Genomic DNA, 27,311 nt, shown 5'->3' with positions numbered 1-27,311 from the left:
ACAGTTTCTCTCCACCATTTCATTCAAATTTGGATGCCAGGGTCTTCCTCCCTGTTTTTTTCTTTATATCTCTTACTATTCCTTGATATTTTTGTGGGGCGTGGTACTGAACCCAGGGGAACTGTGTGACTGAGCAACAGCCCTTTTTATATTTTATTTTGAGAGAAGTTCTCACTAAGTTGTTTAGGGCCTCCATAAGTTGCTAAGGCTGACCTCAAACTTGCAATCCCCCTGCCTCAGCATTCAGAGCCACTGGGATCACAGGTGTGCATCACTGCACCTGACCTGTTCTTGAGTTTTTTGATATACATGTATGTGTTTATTTGTTTAACACCTCTTTCCTCAGTAGAAAATAAGTTTCACAGTGCAAGAAATTTTATTTTATTTTATTTATTTTATTTTAATTTAATTTAATTTTTTTGTGTTCAATTTTTTATTTTAGTAAAATCAGAATAACACAGCACATGCAGTGCTAGCATCTATAACTAATACAATAAGCAGTTACTAAATTTACAGTGACTCGAAGTTCAATATTTACATTCAGCAAGTTAAATCTATTCTTTTTTTTATTTTTTATTTTTAATTTTTTTATTGGTTGTTCAAAACCTTACAAAGCTCTTGACATATCATATTTCATACATTAGCTTCAAGTGAGTTATGAACTCCCATTTTTACCCCAAATACAGATTGGAGAATCATATCGGTTACACATCCACATTTTTACATAATGCCATACTAGTAACTGTTGTATTCTGCTACCTTTCCTATCCTTTACTATCCCCCCTCCCCTCCCCTCCCATCTTCTCTCTCTATCCCATCTACTGTAATTCATTTCTCTCCTTGTTTATTTTCCCATTCCCCTCACAACCTCTTATATGTAATTTTGTTAAAAAGTCACTGTTGGCCCTTAGAATAGTGCCAAACATCATAGTAGGTTGTCATAAATATTTGTTAAATGAATAAATTTACTTATTTTTCTGCAAATCAGTTATTCACTTAACTGCTCTAAATATTAAGTATATTATCTTCTTACAATAAAAACATACATAAAATATATTTTAAAACACTGCACTAAAATAATGGAATGGAACTAGATGTGAGAGTGGCTGAAGGTCAGTTCCGACATCCTATTTAGACTATGCCTGACATAACTGAAGACAAGAGAATACATTTATTTTTATGTTTCTATATTTTAAAAGATATATATGATACACGGTAAACTGTAGATATACTTGAGGAAATTTTCTAGAGGAATGTGTATATTTATAACTCATTTTTAGGAAATACCTACTACATACAAATAGAAGCATGATGAGTTGATAGAAAGTAAAATGGTTTCTAACCAACACAGAACTTTATGGATTTATTTATTTATGCAGAGCTGGTGATTAGATCCAGCAGGGCCTTGTGCATACTAGTCTAGTCTCTACTACTGAGCGACACTCCTAGCTCAGCACAGATTTTAAGTGCAACATTTTCCATTCTTCTATCTCTGACATGCTTGTTGAAAACGATGATGAATGAAAATGAACTATTAATTTTATTGTTACTCTTTTGATAGAAATATTAATATGTTAGTCCCAGCTGTGTTCTACAACAGCGTTCAAATCACTTGGAACATTTCCACAGGGGGAATGAAAAGAGTAGGATTACAAAAATCAGTGGCAGCCCAAGAACAGTATATACCCAAAGCAGTTTGGACTGGCCCACATGTGTATCAGAAACAAGTGAATCTTCACTGCTGTACCTTGACTACTACAAAAGGAAAAGAAGCTGGCTCCAACATCCCCAAAATATTCCAACAGCCTTCTTTTCGAAGTATGACTTATCTTAGTGCAGACAGAAATGGAAATCAATAGGAGGTTTACAATAGGAATTGTATATCAGTTTCATAATTGACAGATATGAACCATGGATTCATTTTTGCTTCTTTGTATTCTTTAAATTTTGTGTGATCTTATGACCGTATTGTATTTTCTTTTCAAATAAAATATATTGAGAAGATTAAGTGTAACAGAACAACATACTCTTGAGAGCACAGCTCATACATTACTCTGAGTTTGGCCTTTAGATCTTTAATCATCTGTATCTCTGTGTCCCACTAGGATTAAACCAAGATTTAAAAATTTACAACTCACCTTAGATACAGGTGTGTTTATTATGGCAAAGTACCCCAAAGAAAAGTCAAAGGAAAAATGTTATGTGCATTGTGGTTTTTACCTATATCTCAAGAAGTGATTTCAGAGATTTGTTATTTTAACATTTACTTTAAAATATGAGCCACTCATTGCTCTTTCCCTCCTTAATTCTTACCCAAAAACCTGGTTGGAGGAAAAAAAAAAAAAAAACCTCAACAATCAAAAACAATGAAATCAAATGAGATTTTAATTTAGTCAAATAATAAAACTTGAATGATACACTTTAATTTTCTCTTGCTGTGATTTATAATCATGTCATTTCCAAAATAAAGGAGAAAGTTATTTTCATCGATTACTCATTTACTAAAGTTTCCTGAGCACCTATTTATTGTGTGTTAGGCAAAGTTCTAGACAGAGATCTCTGATCTCAAAAAGCCCATGCTGTAGAACAGAAAGACAGTCAAGGAACAAGTATACAATTTTAAACTTCGAATGTGATCGGGGTTATGAAGAAAATAAAACCCAGAGTGAAACAGAGAGTGAACACAGGGCAAAAGTTGTTTTAAATTGGATAGTCAGGGAAGGCTCCCCAGAGCAGGTGACATTTGAGCAGCTATCAACGCTGAGGAGGAGCCAGGTACAGGAAGGCCTAGGGGAGAACATTCCAGGTTTAAGTAATAGCAAGTGTAAAAGATCTGAGTCGGGGAGAAGCTTGCTGTCTTCAGTGAGAGGCAGGATATGTGAATAGGGAAGAGAGTGGAAGGAATTGGAATTGGGAAGTTAATGAGGGGTCATATCACATAAACTCCTGTGAGGGGCTGGGGTTGTGGCTCAGCGGTAGAGCACTCACCAAGCACGTGCGAGGTGCTGGGTTCAATCCTCAGCAGCATTAAAAAAAAACAAAACAAAAAAAAAAAACCTCCTGTGAGTATTGTTTAAGACTTAGGCTTTCTAGGTATGATGGCAACTAATAGAGGTCTTGGGCTAAGGAGTGGTGGTTGGATTCACCCTCAGCATCACAGAAATAGGGACCCTAATTAGTAATTAGTCTATATGAAAGATGACAGTGGTTGGGTGTATTGCCTCGCACATTGAGTAATGACAGTGTTTTAAGGTCAATAGCTACTGAAAAGTGGGAAAAAAATGAAAATGGCAAATTGACTACTGGATTGGATAACGTGGAGGTCACTGTGACCTTAACAAGAGTGGTTTTAGTGAGGTGATTGGAACAGAACCTGAGTAGCATGTACTAAAGAGAAAATGGTAGATAAGAAAGTGGAGACCTTGAGAATAGGAAACCATTAGAAGAGTATTGATGGGGAGGGGAACAGCAAAGGAAGCAGCAGGGTGGGGAGTCGGGACAGTGCTTCGGGGACTCATGCTTGTGTCTATTTTTTAAGACTGAAACAACTGCAGCATATTTGTAGAGACAGGAAACAAAAAGGGAAGGAAAATAATGAGCATGATAGAAAAGAGGGTGCATGTCTGAACAGTACCGAAAAGGGATGAAAACAAACGGGACCCAACACATTACTGACCAGGTTGGCCTTGCACAGGGACATGGAAGGTGCATCCATTTTAACAGGATGAGAAGCAGAGTGCATCTGGGGACTGTGAAGTTTCAGACTTGGTGGAAAGCTGGGGCACTTTTTCTCCTATTTGGTCAAGAATGCAAACAGGAGACTGAGATAAGTTCAAACATTTCCAGAGAACAAGTTGTGATTTAATAATCTTATAGATTTAACAACCTTTTAATAGAAAAATGCAATGATTACCCCAAAACTGCTCTGCTTCCGGATAGTACATGGACATGATGAGGTAGAGGTGGTTGATTTGGCTGTATATTTTTTTTTTCCCAGTCACATAAAAATATTTGGTGATAGGTAGAGAGTGGGTAGTTTGGATTTTTACCAGGTTAGGTAACCCAGTCATTGGGAATGCACATGTCTGTGTGTTGTGGGCCAGGGGTCCTAGGGATTGAACCCAGGGGTGCTCTAAACTTTTTTTAAAAGCTTATTTTGAGACAGGGTCTTGCTAAATTGCCTGAGCTGGCCTTGAATTTGTGATCCTCCTTTCTCCACCTCCTGAGTAGCTGGGATTAGAGGCGTGTACCTTTGCACCCAGCAGGAATACTACCTTTTCCTCCCTGTTGGTCAGCTTCATCAGAAACCAGTCTCTACTATTGGACTTCTGTGTTGCTATAGCTGGATTTGTAATTTCTTGGTGCTCAATTTCTTTGCGTATGAAATGGATCATCAGTGCCTTATTTTGGGGTTATAGTGGAAAATAAAAATTGGCATGCATTAGAATATCAATGGAAAAGAAAAGTCTGGTTTGCGTTTTGGTATTAGACCATCCATGTTTTATGTTGTGGCTTTATTATCTATTAATTAATAAACATAAGCAGACTGCTTAGCTTCTGTTAGTCTCTATTCCTTCTTTAGTAAAATGAAGATAATAACCATACTTGTAGTCAAGAGTTTTGTATTAGAAATAATTAAAAAAACACAACTAGCACAGTACCCACCATGTCAAACAATCAACACATGATATCATTAACGTGATGATCACTACTATTAATGCAGGTAATTAAGCACATATTATAGACTTAATAAAGTTGCTAATTAGTGTTGTCTTCTCTCTTTAGGTATTGCAAATGCTGTTTTTAACGGACAAAACGGTGAAATATTGTTCAGAAGTAATGGGAACATTACCCGAGAACTCACCAATATCACATTTGGATTCAGAACAAAAGATGCAAATGTGATAATATTGCACGCAGAAAAAGAGCCTGAGTTTCTTAATATTAGCATTCAAGAGTCCAGATTATTCTTTCAATTGCGAAGTGGCAACAGCTTTTATGTGCTACATCTTACAAGTCTACAGTCAGTGAATGATGGCACATGGCACCAAGTGGCTCTTTCCATGATAGACCCACTGGCCCAGGCCTCCAGGTGGCAAATGGAAGTGGACCATCAAACACCTTTCGTGACCAGTGCAATCGCTACTGGAAACCTCAACTTTTTGAAGGACAATACAGACATTTATGTGGGTGACAGAGCTCTTAACAATAGGAAGGGCCTGCAAGGGTGTCTAAGTACAATAGAAATAGGAGGCATTTATCTCTCTTACTTTGAAAATGCTCCTGGTTTCACTAATAAACCTCAGGAAGAGCAGTTTCTTAAAATCTCTACAAATTCAGTGGCTACTGGCTGTTTACAATTAAATGTCTGCAACTCCAATCCCTGTTTGCATGGAGGAAATTGTGAAGACATCTATAGCTCGTATCACTGTTCCTGTCCCTTGGGATGGTCAGGGACACACTGTGAACTCAACATTGATGAATGCTTTTCAGACCCCTGTATCCATGGCAACTGCTCTGACAGAGTCGCAGCCTACCACTGCAGGTGTGAGCCTGGATACACTGGTGTGAACTGTGAAATGGAGATAGACAATTGCCAGAATCACCAATGTGCAAATGGGGCCACCTGCATTAGTGAGACTAATGGCTATTCTTGCCTCTGTTTTGGAAATTTTACGGGAAAATTTTGCAGGTGAGCATAATGTCCATGAAGCTTGGTTCTTATCAAACTGGAAGCTCTCTTCTCAAGGCCTGCATATACACTGTGCTGAACGGGAAAAGTTTTGGTCATTTCAAACAATTTGATCATCTAAAGATGGGATTTATCTTGATGGGATGACCTATAAGTATTAATGGTAGTGTTTCAACCAGACAGTGTTTCCTCAGCCACCTTTGTTAGAATATGTCTCATGAACTATACCAGGATCTGGCAGCCCAAGGTCACAAGAAACAAATATATTTACAATAAATACAAAAACTGAGATTCAGGGTTGTAAAGGAAGGCAGGATGTCTAATAACAAAATAATGCCCAGGGTTATTTCACCGGATAAATCTCATAAAATCCTGAAAAGACTACATTATCATTTCAAAAAAGTGAATTTATGATTTTCAAACATAAAATGAACATGTTTTGATGATTTTATTAGTTATTAATTAATGCAGAAACTAGGGAGACATTAAAAGCAGTCCAAAGGACAATATACAGAATATAGATGTATACAAAAAATAGAAATGATGAAGTGGATCTACTAATAAATGCAAAACTGTTTACTATTCCACAGGAGAACAAAATTAGGATCTGAGATAATCTTTTCTGAAGTATGACAATCAATTGTATTGCTACAAATTCACTTGCATGTCAATAGCAAGATTCTTTTGTATTAATATAATTTTCTACAATTTACAGAATTGTAATATTGCTTAGTAAAGAAAATCTTACGATATCTACTACTATAGAATCAGATTGTTCTAGAGATCCTTTATATAACATCCAGTATTCCACTGAAGATAATCCACTGATTTCTTTCAAAGTATTTCTCAATTTTTTTCTGAAACTACAAAAGCAGTATTTTAGTTCTAGCAACCACTTCTATTTCATGCTATGTAAACAAAGATAAGAAAGAATATTTTCCTACGAAGTCGCATTGCTTCAATGTTTCCATGTAAGTAGAAGCCATTATTGTTTTTACAACTTATACTGCTTTAAATTTACTAAATAATTGAGTCATTATGGGTAGGTGAGAGGGTTATTATTAACAAGTAATACATTCCAGGACTTTGGCAAGAACACCTGGAGTGGGTTGGCAGCCTGTAGACATTGGAGACATTACACTAATTCAGAGCTGGTACCTTAATTACATGAATCTTATAGCAGACATAACATGTATCCATCTCCATAAAATGTGGATGTATCTTCATAACATTTATTGTTGTTCAGAGCATATGATAGCAAAGTGATAGCTGCTAAGTGTTAACACGCCAGTTAGATGTTACTTCCGCGAGCTCATCCACTTATTTGCCATTATTCAGGATCAAAATCAGTAGCATTCCACAGTGAATTTGGGTAAGTAAAGTACATTCGCCCTAGTAACTATTCTCTAGAACTTTTTTTTTTTTGCCTAATTCATCAAAGTCAAGTTCTTAATGTATAAACTTTTCAAAAATACCTTCTAATGAGATTCAGAAATTGTTTATTAAACCTAAGATGTATACAGAGCTTCATATTTGCATTGCTAATTGACTTCTTTCAAAGCTGGTTGACATCTTTGACTCTTTTGAAATGTTCTTATATCTTCTTTTAAAAATAGAAGTGATTAGCTCTTGTGATAAGAGACATTCTTACTATCATCTAGTCTAGTTTCTCCACATTAGCTGCAACAAACATGACAGGACAAAAAGGAATTCATTTTACAGTTCCTGAATATTTATTCTGTATCTGATACCAAGCACATACACAGTGGGCCAAAGGACCTAAGCAACATTCTTAAAATCTTTTTGAACATCAGTCCTTTGAAACTAGGGTTTTGTCTAGCCATGATGTTCAGCTTAGCTTTTAACAATTTGCTCTGCCTTTTATAAGAATTCTTTAGCACGTGCAGTTTTGTTGTTGCAGAAGAGAGTTGCAGGCTGAATTCACATGCAGTTACCATGAGTGCTATATACAAACCTCCTGGACAGCACTTGGCTTGCATTCTGCAAAGCTATGAATTATTGGAGAGAGAGCAGAAAGTCTTGGCAGGGCAACTGGAGTTCAGCTCTGAAAGCCAACAGAGAAATCGCATGAGTGTTTGGGTACCACAGTGCTGTCCTTGCTTTCCTGGCCTTTATAGAGATGCAATTTTCCTATGGCCTTTGTTGATTTATTAGCAGAGCGGCGGCAAATCTAACTGTAGCAAGTTCCTTTCCAACTCTGAATTTATTGCCACCCCATGGCATAGATCTTATCTCCCGAATAAAAACTGTGTAGAATAGAAGATGGATAGCCAGGTTTGCTACAGTACCCTCCAGCAGGAATTTTTTACTGGAGAAAGTGGTGCTGGTATAATGCTGCACAATTCAGCACTTAGAAAGCCTCCAGACTGAGTACCTAATTAGCTTGACATTGACTGCATATGTGAACTTTTCAAAAAAGTTTTCTTGAATGAAATGAACGAGATGAACAGCTGTGGCTGTTACTTTTCTCTTTCTAGATACAGAAGATTACCCTCAACAGTCTGTGGGAATGAACAGACAAATCTCACTTGCTACAATGGAGGCAATTGCACAGAGTTTCAGACTGAATTAAAATGTATGTGCCGGCCAGGTTTTACCGGAGAATGGTAAGTCACCTCAGAACATTCTGGAAGAGAAATCTGGGCTAAAGAACAGTGGGATTACTTGGAGTTCATTTTCTCCTCTAATTTTTCATCTTAGTTCCCATAGGAATATCTATACTGAAATATAGGTCTAAGGCAGAGTTGAGCAATAAAAAAGAAGTAAATTTACAGTGTAGGTCAAAGTAGAGAACATTTTATTAGCCAGGACTTCGAATAGGGAAATATGTTTTATTAAAAATGTATAATGTGCTATTTTTCTTTCTTATAAGTACTTCTGGATTCATATTTTTCCCACTAACTCTAATACACAATGCAAATATGGTTGCTATTGAAGTAAAATGACATGCACCTGAAAGATTGCCTCTTAGATATACCTACAATCCAAAAAGTATGCACACCTTACCCATCTGATTCGGTCTTTCCCAGAGCAATGCCTTCAGTTCTTCCTCACTTTCTACAGGGACAGTCACTGATTTTACACAATCTGTGACCTGCTGAAAATGCAGGGAAATTTGCATATGTGTGTGATTGGCTGAGGGTGAGATCAAGGGAGAAAGCAAGTTCTTCATAACATGTATCAGATTCCCAAAGGAACCTGTGTCCCCCAAGCAGTTGCAAACCAGAACTCTATAGGTTATCAACATCATAGAGAAATAGTCAAGCATTTGTTTATCATTGTGTCATGAACCTTATGATATCATCCTTCATTCTTAGAGCTCTCCAAGGTAGGTTTTACTGTTCTTATTTTGCATATGCGCAAGGTAGGACTGACAGGTTAAGTGACCATTCAAATGTGTGTAGCAGTATGTCCATTCAAATGTGTGTAGCAGTTAGGTTGAGCTGCCTTGGAAGCCTCCAATCATTTATTGGATATGTTGGCATAATTGTATGAATAAATTTTTGCTCACCACAATTAAAAGAAAATGGAAAAATTACTCCCCCATCTCATGTTCCATCCAGGATAAGGTCTTTCTGGTCAAACTTTCTACACAGAGCAACATAACTAACAAAGAGATTGTAACTGAAATTTCCCAGAAGAACAGATAGTAAAATAATAGGAATGTCCCTGCTCCAATTACACTTTGGATTAATTTGAATTTTCGGTTTCTCAGCTGACTCTTTTGGCATCACACAGATACAGCTCTTTTGCTATTTTTACAAAACAAACAGGGAGCATATTACCCTTCGGAATGTTCTAGGTGGCATAGGCAGTCCAAGTGTATAGGTGTGGAAAGAGATAGACTAAAGTCACACTTTCCATTTCACAAATCTATTTCATGCAGTTATCAATTCGAAATGATCCAGATGATTTCCAGTTCCATATGTCTTCCAAAAGGCTTATTTATTTATTTTTTCAAAATTATTTCCTTGTCCTAAATTTTGAAAAACTGCCTTAAGTGCTGATCACTTCCTGGCCTAATTACACCACTTCTGTTGATGTCACAATGCACAGAGCTCATCTGAAATCTTGGATTATTTTTCTGTTACACCTTGCCCCTATGTACAACAAATATTGACCTCTCCTCTTAAATGTATTTATTTATTTTTAAATTATATTTTGCATTGAAATTTAAGTTGTTGGTTTGAAATATGAAAAAGAAAGCTCATAACTTTCCTTTCTCTCTGAATAAACTTCTCATCTGGATAAAATTGTCTGGCACAGCATGATTTCTAAAATAGCAAATCTCAGGTAGATTCAGTACTTTCAAAGACTTATTTCATCATTAGTTAATTCTTTGGATACCAGTGGATTTATTTAGACTTTCCATCTATAAATTCTTTGAATGAAAGCTTCAGTGTTGCTTGTTATACATGTGTATGTGTTATTCACTGTTTAGCTCAAAATATAAATAGGTGAGAAAGAGTAGCTAGAGGAAGACTAGAAAACTTGGGACAATCTCCCAAGGACTAGGGAAATGAGACTTTTGGGACATCCAAGGACATTGAAGAACTGCCCTCTAATACACTGCCTTCTCTCTTGCCTGGAGAGAAATCTCCAACTTTATAGTGTCATCCTAGCAGGTTGGATGATGGATGATGTGAACACGTTGGCCCACCCAGGACAGAGAGTGCTTGGCAAGCTCCTGTGAATTGTCAAGTTTTGCTCAGATCTAATCAGAAAAGACTCCTTCCAGCCCAGTAGGTTAAGCCAAAAAAGGAAAACAAAATGTTTCAGCTATGCTTGGTATTCAGTGGGATAAGGAACTGTTTTTCTTGGAAGAAATCTTCATTTTTCTATACCGTGGGTTGATTACATGGAAGTTCTATGTTTTGGAAGGTAGAGGACATTAAAAATTGTTTACATCAAACTTCAACATTATAAGCTGCTCTGCTGTAATTCTTGAAGATGAAATTTTATACGAATTTCCTACAGTAATACAGATGTTTCAGTTACTGCTTTATTTGAAGGCTTGAGCAGTGTTTGGCACATGATAAAACCTACTGAATGACTGAATGAGTAGTTGGTGAATTAATCAATGAATATTAAGAAGAACAAGTTGCTGATCATAGGTAACAATAATGTACTGTATATTTCAAAAACCTAGAAGAAAGGAGTTTGAAAGTTTTTGTCAGAAAGAGATGAATCATTTTTGAGGAGAGAGAAATGTTTAACCTAACTTAAATATAGAATGTACACATATATCAAATACCATGAATACACACAATTTTTATGGTTTTATATTGTGAGTTAAAAGAACTAAAAGACAAAAAATGTTGGTGGAGATTAAGGTAAATAAAAAGGAGGAGGGGAGGAGGAGGAGGAGGAAGAGGAGGAGGAGGAAGAGAGGGAGGAGGAGGAGGGGGTGAAGAAGAATAGTAATAGTAGTAGTAGTAGTAGTAGTAGTAGTGGTGGTGGTGGTGATGGTGTCCAGGGAAGAGGAAAATTTCAATTGACTTTAGAATTGATGTTGAAATTTCTTTTGAAAAATTTGCCTTTGAAAGGCATTTTATTGGATCAACTAAAATTATGCTTAGCTTTTGAAAAAAACAGATTTATTAGCAAGTGAAATAATCTAATTACCCACTTTTGCTCAAATTTTAAAAAAATGGAATTTCAGTGTAATTTAAAATCTCTCACAGTTCACTGTTTTGTTGTGTCTGTTGGGTGGCTCACCTGAGGGTGCCGGTGTACTAGCATCCTGACAGCTAAAATGTAGGTCTGCTCTGCAGACTCTAGGTTGGCAAAGTGCAGCCTCACCTCATGACTTCTAAGTGCACCTAATAAACCGAGCATTTATAAGGTGGCAAACCCACTAATGCTCTTAAGGGAGAAACTGTTCTATGCATGGCCGTGTTCCCTTGGTTTCTAAATAGTCGCACCTGTTTTCCCATTCGAATTAATCCAGCGTGTGCGTTTGTGTGCCCCCACACGTGTGCACAGATAATTTCTATTAAAACCACAACTGGCCGAAGGAGTTTGAAGGAACATTTCCCATATTATCAAATATATATATAAATTGTGGGGGAATGGGCAGATAAGATGGGGCGGTCCTGGGTAGATGAGGCGAACTGTTTCCTTCCCCATTTCACAGCCCATTTATTAAACCGGGCCCTGAGTCTCTGCTGTTTGTTTATTTTCAAAGGTGTGAAAAGGACATTGATGAGTGCTCCTCCAATCCCTGCTTCAACGGAGGCCTGTGCCAGGACCTACTCGACAAATTCCAGTGCCTCTGCGACGTCGCCTTCGCTGGGGAGCGCTGCGAGCTGGACGTAAGCGGCCTGTCCTTTTATGTGTCCCTCTTACTGTGGCAGAACCTCTTTCAGCTTCTTTCCTACCTCATTCTGCGCATGAACGATGAGCCGGTTGTGGAGTGGGGCGAACAGGAAGATTACTAGCCCTCATTTCAACATTCCCCAGTGTAAAAGCCCTGGAGTTTCAGGACATGCCTTGATTCACTTTAGACCTCTAAATAAGAAAAAAAAAAAAAAAAAATTAAAGTAAAAACCATCTTAAAAATGGAAATAAATTCAAGGCCTATATTAAGCATATCACAAGTACTTTGTGTCTGTATAAAATATTTTCCTATTCTAGCTTTAAGAAATGAAAAAAAAGTCTTAACACAAGTAGAAGTATTGAGTGTATTTATTACAAATAAATATATTATCAATTTTTAATACTTCCATATTTGAGTGGTTTAAGAAACCATTTTCTCCCCACTCCATTTTTTTACAGACGTACTTTCCTGCTGTCAGTTCCTCTACTCACTATAATTCTATTTTCACATATGTTCTTTATTCTCATCTATTATTTATGACACAAAAATTTGAAAACTACTCTAAACTGTTTTATATCATGTATGTTTTCATTCAAAGCCATTCAAATGAATTGTTGCCAGTTCTCTGATAAGTGATAAATGTATAAAGGAAAAGCAGAGAATTATATCCCTAAAACTATATAAAGAGAATGCTCTGGTATAAATATTTAAATTATACTTTGCTAGTGTAATTTCTGATTTTTAAGACCTTCTCTTTTACCATAAAATAACAGATAACATTTTCTCTTTTTTTTTTTGCAATACTTTCCCTTTTATCCATGCAAAAAAATTGATTGTTGATAAACTTATGCCTTAGTTGGCTTTTCTATCAAATTTTCACTGACATTTTATCACTTATGCTAAATATATTTGTGTACATATACCTGTCCAAAGGAGGCTTTGTTTGTGTTCATTGAAAGGAAAAATACTGGATCTTATGAATTAATTCAGAACACAAGTAAAATAACAATAATCTACTAAATGTCATTTTGTGAAAGTGTCAATGTCTTTGGGAGCTTCCCTGGTTTGAATATGTAAGCATAATTTATTTATTGGATGATATCCAATATTCTAATTATTTTAAGAACATTGTTTTTCTCTGGAAATGACCAAGGTAAACCTAAATATATGTTCAGACAATCAGGAGGACAAAAGAGTGTGATCTAAAAGCAAAGAAAACACATTACATTTCATTTTACAATAGTAATTGAGTATTTATGCAGCAAATATTCGATGGAGTACCAGCGATCACTTCAAACCAAAAGTATCTAATTTTGAAATCAATTCTTTACACACATCCATTTCCTTCACATCCCAGATTTTGTGGCAAGAGACATGGGGAAAGCTTTCCCCCAACATTTGCATTTCTAAATATTTGCAATAAACAGTAGATAATAGTATAATGGTATAGCTAAAGACCATACACGTAGTTTTCACATTTACTCCCTTCTAGACATATCTGTAATCATAAACTCATAGGCCATTCCAAATGTAATTTTTTTCCTACCAAAAATATATCTAAGAAATATTAACTCACAATCTCTTTGTGCAATTCTGAAGCCTCTATTGTCACTGTAATTGTCAACTGCTTTCTGTTTTCCAAATGTGTTCTTGTCATGCAATATCTGACTTTAAAAACGTACTATCTTTTCTCTTTATTTTTCTGTAGTTTCAACTGTGTTGTGTGTGACTATGGCTTTTACACATTTGCATAGAAAAATAAAACCTTTTCTCCTGCACCTTCTATTTCTCACCCTCTGATGACTGTCTTTGTTTTCTTTAACTATGCCTTGCATGGTAAGATATCCACAAGGCAGGCCCATATGTGCAAACGTGCATGCTACACACATAATCCACACAAGGAACACAGAAGCACTAGTCCCAATCTCCTGGATCATGATTTCTTTCTCCACCTGTCCCTGCAAATAAACACTGTGGCATCAAGGTCAAGTCCCTGTACTTTCCCTCTCTGGCAAGTAATCATCTAGTTGACAATCTATTACTGATTGCAACACTAATTGTTCTGACTATTGATTTATATTGTCCCTGATAAACCTAGCCTTAGTTCAACCTAACTTTTAGGAGGAGACATCTCACCTAAGTAACAGAAGTTCTCAAACACTGCTCTGGACCAATCTTCTAAAACATAACCTGCATTTATCTGCATAAAAACTAATCTTATTTTCCTCATTTTTCAGATTTAACAACTGAACTAAGTAAAAATATGTTACTGGTTTGGGGCCACACTTCCTCCTTTGTGTGTGTGTGTGTGTGTGTGTGTGTGTGTGCGCGCGCATAGTGATTGGGTTTTGTTACCCTCTATTTTGAATTAAAGAGAAACAGAATAGGCAAATTTGGAGAAATTGGTGTTTTAGTAGCCAGGAGAGACAACAAAATCTAATTAACACTATTGCACAACTTATTCTGTGCTGAAAACTGTGATAAGCCATTTTTAAATACATGATTTTTTTTTAAATCATGGTTTTTTTTGTAACACAAGGTCAATCAAAATCTCTTACCTTAGAAACTCTTCACTAAATTTTGCTGAAAGATCCTTTTGCAATGTGTGGGTTTGAGATAGTAGCTATTCAGCTGTGATTTTTTAATGTTTAATTGAAACTTTTTAGAAATGGTGCTATATAAAATTTGAGTATGGTAATTTAAGTAGGAAAACAGTGAAGAATTTTACTCAACTGCTGATAGTATCACTGCTATGGATTATTTCACTTCTCTAAGTTTTATGGTTTTTTTTAAGAGAGAGAGAGAGAATTTTAATATTTATTTTTTTAGTTTTCGGCGGACACAACATCTTTGTTTGTATGTGGTGCTGAGGATCAAACCCGGGCCGCATGCATGCCAGGCGAGCGCGCTACCGCTGGAGCCACATCGCCAGTCCCAGTTTTCTGGTTTATTCAACACATGCTAAATGAATATTATGTGCAGGGCCCAAGGCTAGGTGCTGGGAATATGACTATAAATCAGATGCCAAGCTTGCTCACAACAAGCTGAAACTCTCACAGGGAATGTAGGAAGACAGAGGGGCAGGTCCCAGGACTGTGCTGAGGTGGAGTTGAGCACCAGCAGGAAGAGTGTGCAGAGGAGGAGCATTTCACTTAATTTTAAAGATGGATGTGGAAGGTCAAGGAACGTTTCCCCAAACCTAAGCTGAGATTCAAAGGTAAACAGAAGCCAGGCTCTGAAAGGAGAGAAGGAACAACCAAGAGTGTTTCAGGTCAAGGTTGGACAGTGTGACAAGATCATAAAGAGATGGGGACATGGTAAGACTGGGGCCATAGAACTGAGTTGAAGAGAGTCCTTACACGCCATGGTGGAGAAGTTGGCTTTTCATCTGAAGAACAATGGGAAGTCTTTCAAAGATTTCAAACAGAAAAAAAAAAAATGACATAATCTTACTAGCACTTTTAAAAATCCCCTGGGCTGCTGTGTAGAGGATGGATCAAAAAGAAAAAAAAAAAAAAAAGACTAGACCCAGAAAAACATAGTTAAGAGGTTGTGTAGGATACAGACAAAATGAAAGGAGACTTTGCTCTACCTTTCACAGTTGAAAGTGATATAGGGAAGGGGAGAAATTAACCAAGTCTGAAGTGGTAAGCCCTTATGATTGGTTTAAAGAAGGTATAGGATGATAAGGGAAAATGAGTTACATTTGATGAATATTATATTTTAAATATTCACTTATTGAGAAATGAATAAATGTAAGGTTTTATGGGATACCTATTAATCAATCAGTATGGAAATTTCATTCTGTAGTTCAAGAAACAAATCTGGACTGAGCATATAAATTTGAGTTTCATGTTACAGATATATTGGCTTTTATATTCTCTATCTCCATGGGTCCATATGTACAACCCATTTGTATTATTTATCTACTACTGTATAACAATATCTTTTCAAACTTAAAACTACAGGTTTATTATCATACAGTGTCCATGTGCAGGAGTCAGTCCAGGCATGGCTCACCTGGGTCCTATGCTTAGGAGCTTATCAATAGCAGTTATCTACTGGGGATGTAATCTCATTTGAGGCTCCATAGAAGAGAAATCCACTTCCAAGTTCACACAGTTGGTTGGTGGAGTTCAATTCCTTACAACTGAAGGACAGAGGACCTTAGTTGTTTTGTGACTATGGCTCAGAGACAGCCCACACAGTTCCTGGCCACATGGGACTCCCCAACATGGCTCCTTGCTTTCTCAAAGTCAAAAAGGGAGAGAGTCCAGCAAGACAGTCTAATAAAATGTAGTCATGTAATCATGCTCATGTAATCACAAATATCCCTTGGCTTTGTCACATTCTGACAAATCCTCTGGTTAGAAGCATTGCAGGACATGTCCACACACAGAGAGAGTCTCAACAGACTAGGAAACTAGGAAAAGGTGACCACAGAGTCCACCTTCAGAGTCATCTATTTGGCACATCATCCCTGTGTTCTCTTTATCACTCTCTGTGTGCTGTCTCCTCCATGTTTTCCTGACATCTCTCTTCTCCTTAGATCTATTTTCCACTCTGTAGAATCCATTGATAGCTTTTTAAATTCAATTATTCTTTAAACTGCTGGATAGTTTGTCATCTTACAAATCAACCTTTTCTTTCATCCTGCCCTATTTCTTTTCACCATGATTGCTGTTCTTTTTCTTCGAAATACTAAGAACTTGTTTAATAATCTCTTTCAGATTATTCTAATATTTCAGACTCTCAGAATGCTCATCTTCCTGTTTTTGTTTCTGTGGAATTTTCTTCACAACAGTTTTTCCTCTGTAGATTCTATTTTTTGTGGCTGAACACAACTTTAAGAGGATTTTCCCCCGCTGTGGGAGTCTGTGTACTCGCTGAGTTGTGGAAATGTTCCTGGCTGGAGTCTTCCCTTTGGTCTTTTCCTGGGCAGACAGGAGGTTCGTCAGTCTAGTGCCTGCTTGGGGATTCCCACAACATCTGGATACTGTAAATTTGGGCTCCGCATCCAATTTCGGTGTAAGCCCTTCATAAATATAACCCCAGCTGCCTCTCCAGCCTCATTTCTTATCCATTCTCTCACGACTCCCCTCTCCAGCTGTGTGGAAACTCTCACCTCCCTCAAGCTTTCCACAGCTCCTCCTTTACCCACTGGTACCTTCCTAGCTTCCCATTTCCTTCTTTTCTTCCTGGCAACACACTCTGTTTCTTGAAATTCTGGATCTAATATGACTCCTCCAGGATCTTCTCCCTGACTTCTCCAGAAGTTGTTCGCTATTTTATTTCTATTTCTCTCTTGTTACTTTGTACCTCTCTTCTAGTGCTCATTGTTGGTAATCTAATCATCTAAACACAGAAAACGCTTCTCAATAATATACTTCTCAAGGGCAAGGACCGTCTAACACAAACTGACATGGCTCTACAAATGCTGGTGAAAGAATTATCACTTTACAGAACCGTGAGGATCTTGAGAAGTAACTGTATTCGTTTCTTACCTTCATATGTTGATTTTAGCAAGGGTAAATGCTTGATTTATATAGGATAAAGGTTATCATGATATACTTATAACTCAGTTGCATTATCTTTGATAATATAAAATAGCACTTATTCCTAGTGGTATAATAATGTCAAAAGAGTAGTGATTATGTCAGTCTCAATTTTTTTCTTTCATTATATCAGCAGAATTCTAATAGCTGTTTTAAAATCTTATTTGCTCATTTCAACACCTGGGTCATCATGAGATTGGCCCCCACTGATTAAATTTCCTCTTGCACAAGGGATTTCATTTTTCTGTTTCTTTTTCTGGTAACTTTGGATTGTACCTTGGGCAGTATAGATCATGTGTTATTATAGATTATATAGAAACTATGAATTCTTTTCCATTCTTTTAAGAAGCATTTTGTTTTAGTGAGTGATCAATTAGCTAAATGAAACCCCCATTCTTATAGTGGTGCCACCTATTGATGCCATAGCTGAAATCACTCAGTTCTTCACCTTTAGCTGGACTGCTTGGAGTCTCCTTTACCTGTGCACCTTTTAGGATATAGCTAAAAATCTGAGCAGAAGTCATTTTGTGAATTTGAGGGCTCCACCTCTGTAGCACTGACCTTTCCAGAATTTTCCTCTTCCCTTTCCAGCTGCTATGGTGAAACCTACCTCTTTTCCCTGGTTCTTTAAGCCTAAGGTTGCAAAGTTCACTCCTGGATTTAATTAATCAGCTTGGTGTTGATTTGGGACTGCATTCAGAAAACAGGTTGGGGAAAACAAACAAACAAACAAAGTCACCCAGTAGCCTCCTCATTTTTAAGTTCCATTGTCACATAGTTTAATGCATACTTTTGATTACTCACCAGCACTCTTAAATTGCAGTTTTGTTTTTCTATCCAGTTTTATAGTTGTTATTTAGCAAGAGGTTGGTTTAAAAGGAGAAACTTGGTTATCAAAAGTGGAAGCTGTGATTTTATGTAGGCCATTTCAGACTGTGTTAACATAGGTATTTGGTCCCAGAACAAAAGATGCGATTTTCCTTCTGACTTCTGCATTGGCCAGGTCACTTCAGAAGATAAGGTTTTACTTCTGAATCCATATTTAAAAGAAAAGTTTGAAGGTAACTGCCAGGACCTAAAAACAGGCATTTTAGAAATAGTGTAAGGATAAAGGAAGGTTTTCTCTAGAAAGAGATGGCAAGGAAAACATAAAACTTCCTTCACATATTTCAGTGGTTATTGTGAGAAGTTAGAAGTTGATTCATTTTATATAAACACAGAGAGTAGAAATAAAAGACAAAAGGATAAAAATTTTAGGACGATTTCAAGTCAGCCTAAGGGAAAGCCAGCTAACATTAGAACTATTCAATAATGTTAAGAATTGATCTGCACCAAAGTGAACTCCTGTCCCTGGAAACCTTCCAAGAGAATATGTCAGAAATAGCACAGAGAATACTTGTATAGTGATTGAGAAAGATGCATGGATCTGACAATTCTTAAACATCCATGATTAGCTGAGTAAGCACAACTAATGCACTTTGTACCTATGAAATTTCTTAAGATTGTGGTATATATATATTACCCATGACAGCAGAATTATGAGCTAGTTTGAGAAATGAAATCTGTGTTTTTTAGTTAAAAAAGTGCAGTATTGAGGGCTAAATAATTGACTAAGCTCACCTGATATTTTGGAGAAAGGAAGGACTGTGAAAGATACTTCTGGGATTTTCAGATCGTTAATATATTAGACCATGTTATAGTGAAGCAATGTTTAAAAAATGAGAAATTTTCCTAAGAATGTATTTCTTGATGCACTGATTTGTTATGCTGGTTTCTTGGAAATTGAAAACCTAACACCATCAACTCTGTTCCAATTACCATTTGAAAGGTAACTTTATCATTCAGAGCAAGGATAGACTGGGCCTGGATGTCTTGTCATGGGTTTCACATGGGTACACAAGCTTTTCTGAGCAAACCTGGAGGTCAGCTTTGCTCCACCATCAATCATTTTTAGACAGGCTATGCAATAGAATCAAGGCATGTAGCCAGAAAAAAAAAAAAAAAAAAAAAAAGAGCAATCTGGAAAGTTTATTTGGATGGTGTTTCTTTTTTTAAGTCATATGTTAAAAGGATGTTGGAAACATATTCCATTTTAAATTAGAGGGCAATCCCTATTGGAAGATTAGGTTAATGGTCTTTCAACCATCACATTGAAGTACATGGCACTGAAATATTAGACTAAATTATACGAGGTTGAGTGTGTTTAATATTTAAGATCCACAAAAATGACAATTTCATATGGTACAACCTGTTATATAATAAGTACCTATATGTGCCAGGAGGCTGCTTCCCCTAAATTTTGGGTTACTAATGCAGCACAGTCAATTAAATATTTAAAAGGATTTCAGGAATGATCCAATTCAACTTCTGTTTATGAAAGATGAAGAATGTAAGGTGGGACAGGCGGTGCTTTACTTAAGCTGTTAAAGTATTCAGCTCAATATCATTTCCATAGTCCAAAGCTGAAAGAGCAAATTCCTTTCCCACTTGCAATGAAGATTCTGAATGAGATTCTCAGAGTACCCTAGAGTCCGGCATTTTCTCTACATATATTGTGAATTTTAAAGAACAAAAATACGTAAAACTGAATCAACATCAGACCTGTATTCATCAAAATTATAGTCTTATTCTGAGGATGTTAAAGGTACTACTCTAAGGCAGTATCATGACAAATGTGAATCATCATTGATCAGTCCTAAGATCTTAAGAATTGTAGGAGGCAAAGCTGAGTCTGGCTTGATTTTGTAATAGAAAAAATGAAAAGATATATGATCTGAAGGGAACTTCCATTATAGTTATGTTAATATTCACAGCACCCTTATGAGATAAACACATAATGTATTTTTGACATTTTTGTCATTGACATTTATTTTGGACATTGACATTTAGAAGGGTTAGATATTGACCCAATGTTAACACAGAAAGTAGATATCTAAATCTTAGCACAATTTAGAACTTAGGAGTGCTTGATTCCAAGCCATGTCTTTCCAGTATGCACCACTATCTTTAATAACAAATCCAATAGATTGAGTGCAAAAAAAATTACTCCTATCAACTTGTTTATTTTTAATAAAAAAATTAAAGAAAATATGCTTTGCTCTGAACTTTCTCATTTGGCATTCAGAAGGGCAAAAAAATTATAAAATTACTTCAATTGGTACCCCTAAAATAATTATTATTATGAAAGGTACAAAAGAAATAGATGATACTATTGAAACTGGGAAAAGCAAGCCACGCCTACACTGTATTCTTTTTCAATTAAAGAAAGCCTATCAATTTTACAACTTCAGGATTTTCTTCCTTTCACAATAATTCTGACCGATATGTTTATCTTTATTTTAAAAGTGAAGAAATGGAAATTTGAAAAGTTTCCCTGATTTGGTCAAGGTCAATCATCTAGGAAGTGACAGACCTGGGGTTGAATCAAGTTTTCTATTTCTAAATGTAATGCTAAAGAAAGTGTCAGGATCTGTCAGTTGGAACCCAGGAAAGGGATTATAGGATAATTAGTAGGGGTTCCTGTCTTGTGGCCCAAATTTGAATTATTACCAAAAATGACTTGATGATGATTCACTTATTCCTTTCCATTCAACCCTAAAGCTTTGGTCCTATTGGAGTAGTTGCCATATTTCTAAAATGAAATAACAAGTAAAGATGATATAGAGGAGGGCAACTAGAATCATAGGATATAGGGGATTTGAGGAGTGGGCAGACACATCTAATGACAAAATTCCTCTTTACCTGAGCTCAGTGAAGGGCCTGAACACACCTGGAAATTAATGGATGGTATGATTGAGGGAACCTGTTTGATAAGCTCCCAAATTCCAGGATACAGGCATTCACTGAGACCTACCTAAACATAGCAAGTTACAAGAAAATCTTCTTCACATCATTAAAAAAAATAATAACCTTATAGAACTTGTTAACCCAAGATAGTAAAGCAGAAAATAAAAATAAATGCAGCAAGGATTTGGAGTCATTTATGAATGACAGAGTCATAAATGGTTTCTGAGAGGGTTAGAGTTATGCTTAATTGTAAAGGCTAATGTCAAGGACAGAGCCGACTGGCCCACTTCCTCAGGCTTCTGTTGCAAACTGAGCACTGGCCAATGGCACAACAGTCTTACTCTGATGGCAATTTCTTTGTGCTCTGAATTTGTCCTGCAGGAAGGAGGCACACAGAATGACTTTCTCTTCAAATTATAATATAAAAAAAAGCACTGTCACTTCTCGCTGACTTTCTACTAATTAGCATTCAGAAGGGAGTAAATATAGCACTAGATATTTCTCCAAAGCAGACATAAAAATGGCCAACACATATATGAAAAGATGTTCTACATTACTGATCATCAGGGAAATGCAAGACAAAACCACAATGAGCTATCACCTCACACATGTTTATATGGCTATTCTCAACAAAACAAGATAACAAGGGCTAGTGAGAATGCAGATAAGTGGGAATCCTGTGCACTGCTGTGGAGAGTATATAACAGTGCAGCCACTATGGAAAAGAGAATGAAACTTCCTCAAAATATTAAAACAGAATGATTATAGGATTCAGTAATCCTGCTTCTGGGTATATCTCCAAAAGAATTGAAATCAGGATTCAAAGACATTTCTAGACTTCCATGTTCCTTACAGCATTATCAATGTAAGTCAAGATATAGAAACAACCTAAATGTCCTTGGAAGGATGAATGGATTAAAAAAAAAAAAGAAAATGGTAGACACATACAATGGAATAGTATTCAACTGTAAAAAGAATGAAATTCTGACACCTGCTACAACATGGATTAAGCTAAGTGAAATTCACTAAGTAAAAAGTTTACTAATGTAAAATCATTACACAAAGTGAAATTCACTATTACAGAAAGACAAATATTGGACTGGGGATGTGGCTCAAGTGGTAAGGAGCTCGCCTGGCATGAGCAGGCGCTGGGTTCGATCCTTAGCACCACATTAAAAAAAATAAATAAATAAAAATATTGTGTCCACCGAAAACTGAAAAATAAATATTTAAAAATTCTCTCTCTCCTCTCTCTCTCTCTCTATTTGAAAAAAAGAAAGACAAATACTGTGTGATTTTACTTATAGATAAATGTCTAAAATAGTCAATTTTATGGAGCAGAGAGTAGAATGGTGGTTGCCAGAGGCTGGGCAGAGGAGGAAATTGGGAGTTGCTGTTAAATGAATGTAAAATTTCAGTTATACAAGATGAATAAGTTCTAGACATCTGTGTACACACTGTGCCTATAGTTAACAATGCCTTATTGTGCATTTGGAAATTCATTAGGAAGGTAGCTGTCCTGTTAAGTGTTCTCACCACAGTTAAAAAAATTACTTAATAGAGTATTATAAACATTTTAAATGGAGAAAAAATAGATATAATAAAATGAGTTCTTAAGTGTTATTTTGATGCATTATCAGGCACTGAAGTCAGGTCTGATTTAGTTCACTAACCTGTTTTCCTTTCCTCTTTTCACACATTATTATGATTTCTGCTTCACCAAGTATAATTAATGTCCTTCATTTCTTAATGTGAGTCCATTGCCGCAGGCTTCACAGAAATCACGTAACATAGATTTTCACCTTCACAACGCATTTCTTTATGTGTTCAAAATAGAACGCAAAGAGAAAATATAGTGAGACTCCTGAATGGTGGGTGTAACAAATGGAATTTATTCTTGTTATTCCATAAACAAGTATAGAAAATAACCAGGTTGGTGTTGCCACTGAGGTGACTAGCTAACCATATTCTACAGCATTTTTGTCACTTGTCAAAACAACTCCTCTACCGAGATCTCCCTGAAATGATGATTGTCTTGCTACATACACTAGTGGACTTAAAGAAACAAATTTTTTAAATAGTGCATTTATTCACTCTTCCACCATTTATTGAGGTCCTGTTATAGGCAAGGCTCTGAGCTAGGCAAGATAAGCAACTAAAATACACACAAAGGATGTTCCTGCTTTCAAAGAACTTAAGAGAACCAGACATACCTCCACGCATAGAATTCTCCATTTTCATAAAACATGGTGATATTTGAAATGTGCCCATAATGATGTACATTGGTTATGTCAAGGATGACCATATTATTGGTTATGCAGACTGGGATACTTTGAAAGTGAAAGGGAACCAGGAAAACAGCTTAAACTGATATTGTTCTGGGCTAACTGGGACATACCCTATTATCCATACTGTAAAATTAATTGTTTTATGTGGTACACTTCTGTTCTCCTTAAAACGCAGTTAAAGTCTATCATAGATAGTTCAAGAAATCAAGTATACACTTTACAAATCAATTAATTGGTCAAATCATTCAAAGCAAACCATAAAATCGATTGCCTCTTGTTAGTTTTAATTTCTTTATTTCCCTTATTGTTTACTTGAGGAGAACTTTTGGCATTTGGTTCAGTCTATCAAAAATTGAGTTGTAATCAACCAAACTTGAAACTGCTAGTATAAAACTGAATACATGCTGTTGTCTCGTACAATATGACATGAATTCAGTTTCTCTTAATTTTAATTTTCAAGAATGGAGTGTATAAATTTTTATGTAATATACATCTCTTAAGTAACATTGCTTTTATGAATAAGGCTGTATCTCATTAAATCCATTGCTGAATCCTTTTGGTGAGAATACACGATTTGGCATACAGAAAACTAGATACATAGCAAAATTTAATATTTGAAAAACTTAAAATATCAAGGTCACTTGAAGTTGGTAATTGTTTTAATATTATTTCTACTGAAAGCTTCCATGACTCATAATATTTATTCATATAATATATGAATAATTTATTCATATAATGTATATGATTAAATATTATATATATTATATAATGTATATGATTATAGATATATGATATATATAATTTTATACATATATATAATTTTCCTGATCTTTGTAATTAAAAATTTTTCTTTTTATATATAAAAATATTAGTCTTGCTATTACCTTTTTCTCACAATGTGAGTACTAAAACATAAATTTGTTTTATGTAAATTGTTGAAATCTGCTTAACTAGTTGTCTACAAAAAAGAAGCATCCTGTTAAACATGATATCCAAAAACAAATAGGCTATTTGCATTGAAATTTACCTGATCATTTGGAAAGCACATTTATGATTGCTCCATTGTCTAGCTGAGTTTAATTTAGTTCTGTAAGTAAATACATTTTATTTAAAGTAAAGAGAATACATGTTTCTTTCATCTAACTCCCTTTATATTCCTTTGATAATCCTATTATGATAATAAGATAGTGTTATAAAGGAAAACAAAGATATTTTATATTTGTTATTCAAGGTGGCAAAGTGTATATTAGTGTCTGGTAAATGACAAATATCACTCTAGTTGATATCTAAAACTCAGGGGAAAAATTACATCCTAAGACCAATATCTTCCTTTGAAATTTTTAATAGCCAACATCATGTTGGTTATAAAGAAGATAATAAATATTAACTGACATAATCAAAGAAGTGGTTTTGAAGTAAGTGCCAAAACAGCAATTTCTAACTTTAGAATCGTCTGTGCGTGGGCATGTGTGTACGTTTGTGTGCTTGCGTGTATGTGTGTTCAGTTTCTTCAAAGTTACTAAATTTAAGATGAAAAATGATAATGCATATTAAGTACAGAAAATGGACCTATTTTCCCTAACAAATTCACAGAAGGAAAAGGCAAGGGATTATGGTTTGGATATGAGGTGTCCCCCAATGTGTCCTGTACTGATGCAGAATGCTCAGAGGTGAAAGGAATATATAATGAGAGCTATAATAGGTAGATTAATCCATTTTATGAACTAATAATTTAAATGGCCTCACTAGGTAGTAACTGTGGGCAGGTAAGGTGTGGCTGAAAGAATTAGATCACTGGAGGCAGGACTTGAGGGTTTACATTTTGTCCCTGATGATGTGTTCTTTCTCTGCTTTCCAGTTGGCATTTGTGGGGCTGAGTTTTCCTTCACCAGGCCCTTCCACCATAATGCACTACTTTATCTTGGGCCCAAACAAATGGAGTCAGCCCACCAGGTACTGATCCTCTGATACCATGAGCCCCAAATAAACATTTCCTTCTCTAAGTTGTTCTTGTCAGGTATTTTGGTCACAGGGATGAAAAGATGCCTAACATTAGATTTGGTCCCTAGTAACCCCTTTGTTGGTGATAGTGTCTTGGGGTTAAGTATGTCACATGCTCCAATATTTCTATTCAAGAACCAAATTCACAGACAGCTTTTTATTCATATTGGACTAAAACTTGATATAAATTAGCTCTTCCCTGAACCAATCCCAGAAGCAGTTTAGATCCATGAAGATATATATCCATGTAATGAAGGACACTCTCATAGCAGTTGTCCAACTAATATTCAATTAGACCTCCTCTGCTTTTAGAAGAGTATTATATGATGTCAGAATAGAGAGGACTGCTCAAAATTTTAGTGATCTAGAAGAAGTGGCGTAATTTCTCTTCAAAGTTGGATAACTATGGTTGAATCATTATAATCCAAATCCTTTTAGTTTACCTCATCTAAATCAGTAAGAACTGACCACTGTTGCAACTTTGAAAAGATATTTTAAAGGATATGCTGCTCATGATTCTTTTTAAAATCCTCATTTCATTCTTCTTTGCCTAGTCAAATATACATTTTCAAAATTCTCCAATGAAGACTTCCTGGCTTCCCCCACCGCAATCAGTATTTGGAGGGTCTTGTTCCCAGAACATTAAATACACCTCTGTCACAACATCTTATAATAACACTAATTAATGAAGGCTGATTTGTCATTCTGAGCCAGAAATTATTCTATGGCCTTATGCACATTATCTTATTCATTATTCACAGAAGTCTTAAGACTTCTTCCATTTTACTGGCGAGAACATAAACCAAAGAGACAGGAGAAAATGTCTTCTTTATCTTTCATAAATTCAGTGCCTGGTAATCATGCATGGCAGAGGAGAGCTTCATTATTTACTGAAGGAATAAAGGAATGGATGAATGAGTGGTATGTGGTATGCACAGATGAAAAAAGTACAATATTTCCAAGAGTGGGGAGCACAGAAAAATCTTCCCACAGAGGACATTTGACTCAGGACCTAAAGACTGCATAGGAATTTTCTTCAGAAAACACATTTTCTCTTGACCTGCTTTTATGTTTTATTTGATTATTTCCTTGTCATCGAAGTGTTGTTTTAAAATTATTTTCACTGGAGAAATTTACAAATTGTGCTCCTGTCTGAAGAAAGAGCTGAGAATACTCATGTTTTTAAGAAACAATATAAGTGCCATATTGTGTTCATAATGATCCTCTTTGCCTTGATCAATTACTAGTTCTTTCTATAACTGCATTTTTTACATTTGTGAAGGTAGAGAATAGGAAACAATCATTAAAGCCATAGACTTCCTTAGGGATTCCTGAACAAGGCTTGAGATGTGAGAGAAGAAAGGAAATCTCAGGCACTGGCCCAAAAAGATAATCAAGATTGCTGAAAAGGTCCCAAGCAAGGACAGAGGAAAATATGCCAAGGAAGAGCAGGTGGTTCCAGAAGAAAAGCAGGATCCAGGAAAGATCTGGAAGAGCTCATGAGTAGAAAAAGCGCTGGTGCAGCCACAATAGCTCAGGGACAGGGCTAGAGAGGACTGCATTTGGTCTCAATGTACCATTACAAAGACCAAAATTGATAATTTCTCACAAATCTAGTTATCAGGGGAAAAAAAAAAAACAGACTTACA

At 35.9% G+C, this 27,311-nt stretch overlaps 1 protein-coding gene across 1 annotated transcript in view; it reads left to right on the top strand.

Moving 5' to 3' along the window:
- Positions 1–27,311, top strand: part of Crb1 (crumbs cell polarity complex component 1) — a 137,271-nt gene that overhangs the window by 90,814 nt on the left and 19,146 nt on the right. The window contains exons 11-13 of the mRNA XM_076872932.1: positions 4,786–5,692; positions 8,191–8,319; positions 11,901–12,027. Coding sequence (XP_076729047.1) covers positions 4,786–5,692; positions 8,191–8,319; positions 11,901–12,027 — 1,163 coding nt within the window. The remainder of the gene's footprint in view (positions 1–4,785; positions 5,693–8,190; positions 8,320–11,900; positions 12,028–27,311) is intronic.

This window comes from Callospermophilus lateralis, chromosome 13, assembly GCF_048772815.1.
Source record: "Callospermophilus lateralis isolate mCalLat2 chromosome 13, mCalLat2.hap1, whole genome shotgun sequence".
Classification (NCBI taxonomy): Eukaryota; Metazoa; Chordata; class Mammalia; order Rodentia; family Sciuridae; genus Callospermophilus; species Callospermophilus lateralis.
Note: the sequence above shows the minus strand (reverse complement) of the source record. Positions and strands in the feature narration are given on the sequence as shown.